This window comes from Tenrec ecaudatus, chromosome 14 (genome assembly GCF_050624435.1).
Source record: "Tenrec ecaudatus isolate mTenEca1 chromosome 14, mTenEca1.hap1, whole genome shotgun sequence".
In the NCBI taxonomy this organism is placed as follows: Eukaryota; Metazoa; Chordata; class Mammalia; order Afrosoricida; family Tenrecidae; genus Tenrec; species Tenrec ecaudatus.
Window position 1 is genome coordinate 70,762,237 of NC_134543.1, and position 13,584 is coordinate 70,775,820.

Genomic DNA, 13,584 nt, shown 5'->3' on the forward strand with positions numbered 1-13,584 from the left:
TCTGACAAAATGGGTAATGTTAATCTTCACTATCAGCAATAATGGAGTAAAAGGTTAGGATATATGATGATAAAGATGTTAAATTTGAGTTGTCTATAGACTATCCCAAGAATAAAACAAAAATGTTCCCAAACTCCAAAAAAACCAAGCTCACTGCCACTGAGTCAATGTCGACTCACAGTGGCCCTGTAGTACAGGGTACAACAGTCCCTGTGAGATTCAGAGGGTGTAACTGTTTATAAAAATAGAGAGCCCCGTCTTTCTACCTTGGAGTGGCTGGCAGATTCAAACTGTGGACCTTTCAGATCACAGCCCAACCACTAACTACTATGCCACTAGGGCTCCTCCAAAATCTTCCCAACTGGACCCATAAGCAACATCATGGGAAATGGAGAAAAAGTAGAAGTTGTCAACAATTTCCTTCTACTTATATCAATAATCAAAATCTTTGGAAACAGAAGGAAAGAAATCAAATGGAGAATCAATGCATTTGATTCTTGACATTGGCAAAGAATACTGAATATACTAGACTGCCAAAAGAACAAACAAATCCGTCTTCAAAGAACTGTAACCAGAATGTTCCTTACAAGTCTTCCTTGTAATAGTACGTCTGGTAGAGGCTCAGATCAGCAAAAATGAAGGAAATACTACAGGAGAAGGGTTGACAAAAGAGCCCCAACACTGAAATAAAAATTACCAATAATCACGATGATGGCACCAACCAGCAATGTTTCTTTCTATTACTCATACAGTCGCCATGAGTCACAGCAGATTTGACAGAACGAAGACAAGAATAATAGAGTAGCTAAGAAGAAAGGTCTTGTAAGCATCAAACATGAGACTGAAGCTCCAGAACAAGATGGCCTAGAAAGAATCATAAAAATACCACCATCAAAAAAAGAGAAAGACAGAGGTAAGGACACAGATTCCTGGTGAATGAGAGAAAGACCACCATCCAAGACAGAGGTAAGGACACAGATTCCTGGTGAATGAGAGAAAGACCACCATTTAAGACAGAGGTAAGGACACAGATTCCTGGTGAATGAGAGAAAGACCACCATCTAAGACAGAGGTAAGGACACAGATTCCTGGTGAATGAGAGAAAGACCACCATTTAAGACAGAGGTAAGGACACAGATTCCTGGTGAATGAGAGAAAGACCACCATTTAAGACAGAGGTAAGGACACAGATTCCTGGTGAATGAGACAGAGCAGAGGCAGAAGACTATGCTGTCATGGAAACTAAGGAAAAAGATAATTTTGAGTAGAATTGGAATGGTCAATAATAATATATACTAAATGTTTCTGATATGCTAGATAGTCTACATGCATCATTTAATTTAATCTTCACAACTCCAGTAGTAGTTAGTATCATCTACATTTTACAGATTAGGAAAATAACGAGTAACCTGAATTAAAAATAAATCAGAGATACAAATCCAGGTATGATGCATTTGAGAATGTGCAATTTTACAGTAATTTAATTCTGTAATTTCGTGATTGGTTTTCAATAGTTAAGAAGATGCATGTGCATATTTAATCTTACCCTTTTAAAGTGTCATTTTCATATCATATAAATTTATACATGAATAGATCAGGAGTGTATGTTTGAACTTAATTTTAACTTATTTTATTTCAAGAAACCCAGTGAAAACCTCAAGTTCAATTTGAAAGTAATTTGATACAAGATAAAAAAATTAAAATAACTCAAGCCTGTAATTATTTATATATGTGATTTAAAAGTATTCACACATAACTCATCTAAATTAATAAATATCATTCCAAACAACTAGTTTTCTCAGCATGAACTCAAGAAGAAACATATGAAATCAAACGCTTTCTTGCCATTCGTATACCATGTTTCAACTTCTCTATGAGGGCTTCATTGTCATCCAACTTCAACTCGTTGACTTTATCTATCAATCCTTCAATGTCACCCATACCTATGAAGTATAAAAAAGAGAAATGAGTACAATATTTAAAGATGCTCATACACCTAACAGCCCTGTGCTATGCAGTAGGCGGAGCAGGTATTCATGCATTATACGAAGGAGAAGACTGAAGCTAGAGAAGTGCTAATAGACAGGTGAGACAGCAAGGACTCCAGCTTAGAGCCTAACTCCAAATTCATGCTCTTTACACCACTTTGAGACATAACTCATGTTTATTGTTACCACCACAGTATGTTTTTTTATTGTGCTCTAAAACGTTTCTAAAGAACTTTCCATCTAGCATTCTCCTTTCAATACTCTGACCACAAGGCATAACCATGAACTAGAGGAAGAGTATGTGTTGGGCTGCTAACCTGAAGGCCAGCAATTCAAAATTCCCAGCTGCACTGCAGGAGAAAGAGGGGCTTTCTACTTCCATAAAGAGTTACAGTCATGGGGGAAAAATGAGGGGCTGATTCCAAGGGCTGAAGTAACAAATGTACAAATGTGCTTGATGCAATAGATGGATGGATGGATTTGGATAAGAGTTGTACGAGACACCAATAAAATGATTTTTTTAAAAAGTCACCTTTCAGACAAAAAAAATAAAAAGAGTTACAGTCTTAATGAGGAGCTGATACCAAGGGCTCAAATAGGAAGAAATTGTTTCAAAATGATGATGGCAGCGTATGTATACAAATGTGCTTGACACAAGGGATGGTTGTATGGAATGTTAGAAGAGCTTTAAGAGCCCCCAATAAAATGATTAAAAACAAAGAATGAGTCTTGAAAATCCAAAGGGGCAGTTTTATGCTGGTTACTCACTATGCGTCAGAATTGACTCGATGGCAGTGAGTGAGTGATATCTTACAGATGAAGAAAATAAGTCATACCAAAACCAAACCCACTGCTAACAAGTCAATTCTGACTCTTGGCAACCATATAGCACAGCATAGAAGCGCCTCAAGGCTGTGGTCTTTACAGAAGCGGACTGCCCCATCCTTTTCCCATGGAGGGGCTACTGGGTTCAGAGTATATCCTTTGTTTAGCAGTCAAGTGCTTTAAATAGTACATTAGCAGGGCTCCTCAGATAAGTCATAACAGCAAATTATTTTCCTAACTAGTTTGGGAGAAGACAAGAATAGAATCCTAATCTGTCATGAAGTCAATTCTATTTCTTGCAGATATTTGTGTCCCCATCATTGTACTTGCCAAGAAGTTTGCTGATAAAAGGCTGTGTTTTAAAAGGCTCAAAGTCATCTATATGCTCCCCTGTACCAATGAAAATAATTGGACTTTTCGTGGCAGCAACTCTGGAAAGAAAAAGAAGCAGAAAGTAATTTCAAAACAGAAAATTTCCAGTGGACTGTTAAAGCTAAAAATCAGACAAAAGTGAATAACTCAAGTTTCTTTTCATTGAATCAGAACATCCCCTAGAACCTCCAAAACGGTTTTTATTTCATAGGTCGTGTCGTATTATTGGAATGTGTTTCACACTACCAGTAAGAAAGCACACACAATATGTAACTCCAAGACAGAGGACAGCATCAACGGTACTTACGCACTGAGCGCACCACCACCTTTTGCATGGCCATCAAGCTTTGTCACTATTACTGAAGCTACATCTACTTTATCTTTAAAAGCTTTTGCCTGGGCTTCACAAGCCTGTCCAATGGAGGCATCCATCACATAAACAATATTGTCTGGTTGCTAGAAATTGAAATACAAAAAAGACACGTTTACTGATCTTAAAACAAAATTTACCATTAGAAGCTGCAAAACTATCTGTGCTAAAGTAATATTTATTCAATCAATATTTTTTGAGGGAATACTATGTATTAGTGTAGCATCTAGGTTTTGAGGACACAGAAGTAAGAAAGAAAATCCTTGTCCTCCATATTTTACATTCTAGTCACAGCAAATAAAAAATAGGCAAATAAACATTTCAGATGTACAATAATTCAAATGGAAGAGAGACGATCAGTTTTGAGGTGTAAGACATTTCTTTAGGTAGTCAGGGAAGACCTCTCTAGAAATAACATTTAAGCTGTGCCTGAGCAAAGAAGAAGCAGCTATGAAAAAATATGGCCCAGCAGAAAAAGAAACAGCAAAAGTGAATCAGAGAAAAATAAAAAGTAGAAGAGTATGCAGTGAAATGAGTAAAATAAGAGGTCAGGCTATTCTTTCTGTCAATGACATAACTAAAAAGAAACAATATTAACCAATAACCCCAAAATTGCAAAGATAAAACAACCTCTAGTAATGCATGTTTGCATTCGGGTGTATAAACAGATGTGAAAATTTCAACTCTAACAGAAGTAAAATATTATATACATATTCAGATCTCATCACACAGATACTTGGTTATCATATTGCCCATAAACTCAGTGTTCATAATTTAATTAATGAAAGTCTTATAATGACATTACATTAAAAACCACTTACTATAGCATTTGCAACTTGAAGCATTTCTTCAAACAAAGAGTCTTCTTGTTTATGGCGACCACTTGTATCAACAATAATAATTTCAAAATTTTCATTTTTGAATTTGTCCACTCCTTCAGAGGCAATGATAACAGGATCCATTTCTGTATAGCTATTTAACATAGATAATTCTATTAACTTGGAAACTTTTAGTCTACTCAATCTATTTTGAAAAAGCCAAATGATCACAATTTTAATTTAGAATCATCTAAAAACTAATAAACATAACCATGTAATTCTAGAGCACTGTGGGCTGGTACATAAGTATCCAATTACAAAACCCTTTAAGACTTTGCTGTTGCTTTCTAAATGAGCGGTTTCACTAAATTTTTTTCTCATCTCTTTAAGAAGTGAATTGCCATGACAGTGTCTTATCCCTGTTTTTCTGTTTAACATCCTTTTGTGAGCATTTTATAAAGCTGTAAATATCCTAGTAAAACAATTTTTCTACTTATAATTCCATCAAAGGGTTACGCTACCATTTACTAAATAACCTATTGTTAGATGTTTAAGGTTTGTTCTACTTTTTTTTTTTTATGGAACGCTTCACGAATTTGCGTGTCATCCTTGCGGAGGGGCCATGCTAATCTTCTCTGTATCGTTCCAATTTTTTTTTTTTTTTTAGTATATGTGCTGCCGAAGCGAGCACTTGCTCTACTTCTTGTTAAAAGTATAGTCACTACAAATACTACGTAGTTGCTGTATTTATTTCTAATGCTGTTATGACACATTCCTGCAAATTGTATTTATATCACATGGTGGTTAAAACTTCTGATTTAAGTGGAAAAGAGAAGCTCTTATACCAAGGGCTCAAGTAAAAAATGTTTTGGAAATGATGATGGCAACATATGTTCAAACATGCTTGATATAATATGGAATGTTATAAGAGCTGTATGAGATCCCCCCAAAATATTTAAAACAAACAAATAAACCCAAAAAACCCTTCTGGTTAAAAAATAATCATCCATCAAAGTTTAATGTTATCTCAATTTCATCAATCCTTTTAACTAGCAACAACTTTTTATACCCATCAGCATATGACGACATACTCCACACTCACTGCCACTTAGAGGATCGACTCATAGCGACCCTACAGGGCAGAGTAGAATTGCCCTCGTGGGTCCCTGAAACTAACTGAATGGGAGTAGAAAGTCTCCTCTTTCTCCCGCAGAGTGGCTTGTGTTTTGACCTGCAAACCAGGCAGTTAGCTGCCCCAAATGCAAGCCACTACGCCACCTGGACTCCCTATGAAAACACTTAACATGCCAAAACATGTTTCTTCCTCCCAAAATATTAATAACAGCAGAGTAACAAAAATCAGGTAGAAATATATGTAAGGTACATGTATGAAACATATGAAATTATTGTACTTAAGGACATAAAGTTTTTGAACAAAACTAAATGGAACTACATAAATACACCTTAAAACTATATAAAAATAGAACTATATAAATGGAATTTTCTAAATGGAACTATATAAAGCTATCAATTAACCTCAAATGAATTGGTTTAAATGTAATTCACATCAAAGTATTAGGGAAATTTTTCATTTTGAAACTTGATAAAGAATCTAAAATACATCGAGAAAAATAGACAGGTGAGAACTAAAAAATACTGAAAATAAGAAGATAGAAATTAGCACTCTTTGATATTTAACAAGATAATAAAGATGCCAGTTTTAAAATTTATAAATGTGCAAAAAATTCTAGTCAGAAACATTCGTAAGATTATATATATACGCAATTAAATACACTGATGCCATATAAAAAATTTAAGAAGTGTATTGTCCATTTTATAATTACTAATATCCAATTTTTAAAAATCAACCCCAAAGTAGTATATTTACATACAATAAAATACACCATTTTAAGTTGTTCACTTTGGTGAGTTTTGCTAATTAACACACCCCATAAAACCAGTGCCACAGGAACCAAGGTATAAAACACTAAGATCCCATTTTAATTTAAAACAATATCTTTGTACATATATAGCTATGTGACTATTCATTTGCATTAAGTATTGAAAAAAGTATAGATGAACCGACTCAAACCTGATAATTAGAATGTAAGACTATTGGTATTTTCATTTTTTCTTTAAAATGGTATTGATTTTTATATAGACAGGGCAGGTAACATAACCTACAAACTTGTATCTAGGATAAATTTAACGATGTCCACCTGTATTCTAGATTTGTAAATTTAACATTAGAGACACAGCTCAAATTCATTTCCATTCCATTTCCTTTCTCCATTCCAGTGGGAATCATCATTACTAATCCTTTACCCCACACAGATAGTATGCTTTAACATTTACATGGGGAGAGCAGAGATTATTCATAAATGGTACTGAGAACGCTGGCTAAAGATTAATACTCTGGCCAACATTTAAGTTATCATCATCTAAATGTAAAGTGATGATATCCTCCGGGGTTTTAAAGAGTAGTTCTTAAGCTCCAAGGTAGTTCCGGAGGAGACTAAACAGCTAACATACTTAGCTGGTCCCTGGAAAGCTGGAGGCTGCTGCCTTTAAAGAAAAGCCTGGTGATACACTACTGGAGAATCCGTTTTTGAAAACCAGCTGTACGCAGATACTTGTAAGCTCAACAGAAGTCAAAACCCCAGCGACCGGTTTTATTCTTTAAAAAATTTATAGCATTATTTTTTTATCTATATGCTAATGAGAACTTACTTTTGAATGAATAAACATGGCAATGTTTTAAATGATAAACCAGGAAACAATATGGAGCCTAGCAACCATTACCAACTGCTCCAAATCCCATTAGAAGGTCCCGGATGAAGTGAGAAGCAAATGTGAAACAAAATTAAAGATCAGAAAAACTACCAAGATCATTAGTCAGAGAGAAACTAGCAGATGTCCAGTTCCATTTTCCCAAGCCCTTAGTCACCCTTCACTTCTGAAACTGAACGCACCCCACTGGCTCAATTTTCAGCCAAACGACAGGGCTACAAGGGGAACAGTAACACTAGGGAAGTCCTTAGTCCTTAGGATCACAGTCAGTTGGGACAAAAGAGCATTGACCCAAGGACAAAGTTCAGAAGGGTGAGGGAAGGAGAAGGAAGAGAAACAAGAAAACATAAAGCAACGAAGTGGGAAAAGTGGTAATACTTTGTGGGGATTGCACGAAATGTGTCTAAGTTAATGAATGTAAACTGATTTTCTCAGGAAACCTTCACTCAATGCACAAAAGAAAGTTTAGAAAAAAAGAAAGAAAAAATATGGAATCCATCAGTATAAAAAGGGGGCTCAAAAAAGTTTCACGTAGCAATTCCATTAACTTATTCATTCCCTTTCTCCATGAGCTTTGTGAAGTTCTTTCATACTAAACCTATCAACAAACAGGAAAATATGGTCTAATTTTTGGAAGAAGAAAAAAAATTTGGACATTTACTTTGAAAGGGTCTAGATGTTGAATTTAGCAGATAAAAACATCAAAACTGCTAATAAAGTCTCTAAAATGTATTTAAAGGTTTTAATTATTAAAGGAAAATTGGTCTACTCAATGAAGAGGTAGAAAAAAATCAATAGAGAAATTATAACTATTAAGAAAAACTATTCCGGTGCTTAAAAGTATAATTATTAAAATGAAAAAAAAATTCACTAGTTCAGATTCAACAATAGTTGGAGGGAGAAAAATAAGTAACTTTAATATTATATCAATAGAAACCATCTCAACAGAACAAAACCAAACTCACTGCCATCGAGTCAATACTGACTCATAGCAATCCTACAGGGCAAAGAAGAGAACTGTAGCTCTTTATAGAGTAGAAAGAACAGCAAATTTAAATCAATAAAATTTACATGAACAAATAAAAGAAAGAACATAAAAGATGATGAGACTTCAGAGACTATGGGACAATATCAAGCAGTCCAACATATGCATAACTGATATCCCAAAGGGGTGAGAAAACAAGGTAGGAAATCTCTCCTTGGAGGGAGAGGAATGCTTCTTCAGAGGTCTTAAAAGGAATAAGAGGAGGAGGAGGAGATAGGAAAGCACGCTACACAGTTAGGTACACGCAAGTTACAGGTTAACAAAAATGGTCTGCTCAAAAGTGTCACGTTGTTGTAATAAAAGGTAATAACTTACTAATCAATCATACTCCCACCTTGTTCTAGAAAGGATTTAATCTTATGGGTGATACCACTCCCTGGGTGGCACTGGAATGATCCAGATGGAGGCTACAAAAGCAGATACCTACACCTGACACTGGATTATGGGCTATAGTATCAGTTTTCGATGGCCAAGGGAGTGCGGTTTTTTTTCTTCCTGAAACGGGGGCAGCAGGCCAACATTTGACCAGAGAGCATAAAACAAAAGTGAGACAAGATGAGGCACACGTATCAAAATGAAAATCAAGAACCTACCTTCCATAGAAGGGAATTCTGGCCTTGGTTGCATTTTGTTTTAATTGATCAAAAGCACCTAAGAGAGAAAAAGTTAATGAATTCTCATACTGGAAAATGAAAAATACAGTGAACAGTGTTCAAATTCCAAAGTATTATTACCTGCTCTGAATGTGTCTGCACATATCAAACAGGTCTTCCAACCTTTCCTTTGGTAATAATATGCTAACTGGGAAGATTAAAATATAATGATATCAACAAATATACATTGATACTTATAACATCCTGTTCACCCTTCTTATTCACTTATAGTGACAGTTCATATTTCTTCTGAAAATTAAAAAAATATTTTAATACAGTATATTTTCTGAAAAATTAAAATTCTATTTATACCATACCAGAATCATATAGTAACATTCAAAAATGTAAAATGAAAAGCAAATGACTAGAGTAAAAATTGTTCACTACTGTTAATATGATTAGGTACAAACAAAAAACCTCAACTCTTATGAAGTAAATCTGCCTTTTATTAGCTATAATATAATTGAGGTTTGTGGAAGAAAATAATATGTTAACAAAGTTGAGCCACTCAATTCTAGGGAAGAGATAGTATAGTTAATTATAAATAAGCATAAGGATATACAAAATGAAGATATGTATTATGCTAAGTGAGTCACCGGAAGACTTAAAAAGGGATTCTTCAGATATAGATGGTAAGATAAACATTTCACGTTCTCCAAAAATCAGTTACCTTCTTAAAGGTCCAAAAAGAGTCATTTTTGTAAATATAAGCAACAGTTATATATTGTACACTAGTCTATCATTCTTAAAACAACAGCAAAGAAATACTATGAAAATTTTCTCTTAGCATAGGAAAAGTTAGTACAAAATCCTTAAGGACACATGAATATACCATAACACAAAATTGTAAGGCAACAGTATTATAAAGTCTAGCTCAAACCTGAAACTTGATTCAGAGAAACGTATCATCCCCATGAGTTAGTTTATTTTCTTTTTGGGGGGAGGTGTGAGTGTGTGATCAAATGCGACTTACCTTTGAACATGTTGTTGTTTTACCACTCCCCTGCAACCCAACAAACATGATCACATTCTGCTTCCCTTTAGTGGGTGTCCAGGCTTTAACCCCAGGGTCTACAAGCTACATGCAAAAAATAAAATCAGGTGATCATAACCTCCATTAAGAAACTCTCCCTCTCTACGTTTTAAATCTTAAATAAGAATTTAAGGCCACTTTAATGTAAAAAGCTCCCAAAGTCCTATCATTTTAGTACAACTTTACTATTCCTTCTTATTCCCACAGTGAAATTTCAGAATTTGATAATATGTAGTGAAATTATAACCAAGTCTGCATTTCTGACCCAATTAATAGATAAGGAGACCTCAAAACCGTTTTAGAACAAGCTGGAGTGTGAAATAAAATGTGAAATAAAAGTTCAGTCAATGGAACAAACTATATCAGCAACACAAAAATATAATAAAAATGGATATGCAATACATATATGCAATTTAAATTTTCTAGTAACTCTAGTTTTAAAAGTAAAAACAGGTAAAACTAATACTGATAATATGTTTTCTTTAAACAAAAATACTCAAAATATTATCATTTGAACATGTTATCCATATAAAACTTACAGCTTTCTTTTTCTCATAGGAAGTGTTATATTCTCGTGTGTGTATGTCACACTTCAGAGTATCCAATTTGTACTACTCATATTTCAAATGCTCGTGTAACCAGTGGCTACTATATTAGACAGTGCTGATCAATGTTCAATTTCACAAATGTTTATGAGCAACATTACTAAGTTATAAGTGAAAGACTTTCCAGGCCAGCCAAATCTCCAAATGTTAATTCTCTAATGATCAAGTTCTAGTCTATAAGTTATTATTTAGAAGACTAGTGAACAAATAACCACTAATGTTTTGACAGTGGAAAATTAAGGTTCATATATGATAGTCCCAAATTAAAGAGCATAGTGCATTTTAAAGGTTTGTTTACAAAATTAACTCATTTGTGAGTCAATTGTTTGGAACTTGAAAGATGAATGTGCTTACAATAGTGAAGCCACAATAATAGTAAATGTCCTTAATCAGGGTTGGGAAACGAGATATAAAGTTTTACTGGAACACAGTCACATCCACTCATTTCCTGTTTCCACACTTAGCACAACAAAGCTGAATAGTTGCAGAGACCATCTAGCCCACAAAACCTAAAATTTTTACTACTTAGTCATTAAGAGTAAGTTTATGGAGCTACCCCAGATTATACCACAAAGGTGACATACTCCATATCATCAATGAACTTAGAGAAAACCCAGGTGGTTGATGAAACAAAACCGCATCTAAACCCTGTCTAGCTCATCAGGTGCTGCCGAGTTGGTTGCGACTCATAGTGACCTTGCATACAGCAATAAGAAAACTGTCCGGTCCCTGTGTCCCCCTCACAACTGCTGCAGTATTATGTCAATTCATCCCCTCGTGGGGCTCCTTCTTTTTTATTGACCCTCTACTTTACCAAGCAGGATTTCTTTCTCCAGGGATTGGTCCCTCCTGCTAGCATGTCCAAAGCATGAGTCTATGAGATGAAGTCTTGACATCTTCATGTCTGGGGAGCTGACTACACTTCCTCCTTTTCCAAGACATATTTGATCATTTCTGGCAGTCTATAGTCTACTTAATATTCTTCATCAACACATAATTCAAATGTATCCATTCTTCTTCAGTTTTCTTTATTGGTTGTCCAGCACATGAGGTGACTGGAAATGCCATAGTTTGGATTATGTACACTTACATCTTCAAAATTATATCTTTGCTTTTTAACATTTTCAAGAGATCTGTTGCAGTAATTTGTCCAGCCTTTCAGTCAGTTGCTGAATGTGTTAACCATTTACATTACCCAGGACTCTCACTGGGCAGTACCTGACATTCAAGAGAGGATGACCTCAAAGCGACCCAATAGGGCAGAGAACTGCCCCTGTTGGTTTCCAAGATGGTAACTCTTCACAAGAATAGCAAGTCCCATCTTTCTGTGGAGGGCCACAGTATGAAAGGTTTTAATTTTAATATACTATACTCAGTACGGGGGGGGGGAACTGAGTAATTTTTTCTCTTTTTTTAAAGGGGCAAGTAGGCCAAATAAATTTGGAAACTGCCTGAGTTGATGATGACTCATGTTGTTCGGTGCCACTGAGTCAGTTTCAGCTCACAGTGATCTATGCACAACTGTATAACAAACTGCCTGATCTTGTGCCGTCCTCACAATCGTCCCCACGTTTGAGCCTACTGTTGCAGCCACTGCAGTCTTTCTTTAGTCCAAGGACCCTCTACTTTATCAACTAGGATGGCCTTCTCTAGACACTGGTCCTTCCTGACAACATGTCCAACGCGCATGATAGGAAGTCTCACCACTCTACCTTCTAAGGGGCATTCTGGCCGTACACCTTCTAAATCAAATTTGTCCATTTTCCTGACTGTCAATGGTATATTTAATCATCTTCATCAACTTCATGATATATATTATGAATCAATTCTTCCTTGAGTTTCCTTATTTATTATATAGTTTTTGCATGCATATGAGGCAAATGAAAATACCATGGCTTGAGTCAGACACACTGTAATCTTCAAAAGGACAATTCTCCTTTTAACACATTCAAGAAGCTTTTTGCAGCATGTTTGCCACATGCGATTCCTTGTCGGATTTCCTGACGGCTCCTTTGATGATTTATGGTGACCCTCTATGACACTGTAGAACTGCCCCCAGAGGGTCTCCTAGACTGATCACCAAGTCTTTCCTCCTGTTGGGCCACTGGGTGGGTATGACTCACCAACTGTTAGGTAAGCACTGGATAATGGATTACACATTGAGCTGCTAACTGAAAGATTAGCAGTTTGAAATCACCATCTGCTCTGCAGAAGAAAGATGAGGTTTTCTACTCCTGTAAAGAGATACAGTCTGGGAAACTGGGGACCGTGGCAGTTTTACCCTGTTCTAATAGGGTCACTCTGAGTCAGAAGCAACTATCGAAGTGAAAGAATTAGAGAGTACTTAATATTTGCACCACCAACGTGCCTTAGTGGGACTGTTACAAGACTTGCAAATCTGTACTTAGAATTCTGCAGTCAGAAAATTCTATCACAAAATTAAATCACTTTAGAAAAGTTAACACTTCTTCATTTAATACTTCAATACATATGAATACTACATAAAAGCACATAATAGTATTCTGAAATAGTAATTTTTTTTAGCACTCAGCTCGTGATGAGCTTCCCACAGATGAGCTTCCCTCCGCCCTAGTAATTTTGTTTTTAGTGCTAGTGTTATTTCTACCCATTAAATCTATAGAAAATCACAGCACAAACATTACGTAATTTTACCTTTACAAGTTCTTTAAATACAGCATGCTGAATCATTTTTCTTTTGTTAAGACCAGATGCCATCTCTTCAAGATCAATAGCGGATCTTTATGATGGCACAGTTTGGAGAAGAAAAAAAGAAAATCATTTCAGACACTCTAAAAAATATACATTGCTACATCAAACAAAGTAAGAATAATAAATCACTCACATGACTAGCTTTTCAATTGACAAGTACATAACTGCTACAGATTCAAAAGTCTTTATCACAAAAGATTTTACAATGACAAAAGATGCAAAACTTCGGCTCATTTTTCAAGGCTTTTATTTTAAAGTCTAAGTGTTAATTTGTTCTCATCACTGGAAAGCACTAATTTGTTTTTCTGTATGTCTTTATAACTAACAGAAAATAAAACTATTTTCTTTAGTTCTA

General features: G+C 35.3%; 1 protein-coding gene and 1 pseudogene across 3 annotated transcripts in view; both read right to left on the bottom strand.

The window, feature by feature from the left end:
* Nucleotides 1–13,584, bottom strand: part of LOC142426845 (signal recognition particle subunit SRP54) — an 89,550-nt gene that overhangs the window by 59,563 nt on the left and 16,403 nt on the right. For all 3 annotated transcript variants that reach the window (XM_075532399.1, XM_075532396.1, XM_075532397.1), the window contains 8 exons: nucleotides 13,173–13,257; nucleotides 9,835–9,939; nucleotides 8,943–9,009; nucleotides 8,802–8,859; nucleotides 4,377–4,527; nucleotides 3,493–3,641; nucleotides 3,144–3,244; nucleotides 1,857–1,943 (listed from right to left, as the gene is read on the bottom strand). In XM_075532399.1, the coding sequence (XP_075388514.1) occupies nucleotides 1,857–1,943; nucleotides 3,144–3,244; nucleotides 3,493–3,641; nucleotides 4,377–4,527; nucleotides 8,802–8,859; nucleotides 8,943–9,009; nucleotides 9,835–9,939; nucleotides 13,173–13,257 (803 nt within the window). The remainder of the gene's footprint in view (nucleotides 1–1,856; nucleotides 1,944–3,143; nucleotides 3,245–3,492; nucleotides 3,642–4,376; nucleotides 4,528–8,801; nucleotides 8,860–8,942; nucleotides 9,010–9,834; nucleotides 9,940–13,172; nucleotides 13,258–13,584) is intronic.
* On the bottom strand, nucleotides 4,946–5,044 carry LOC142427018 (U6 spliceosomal RNA; annotated as a pseudogene).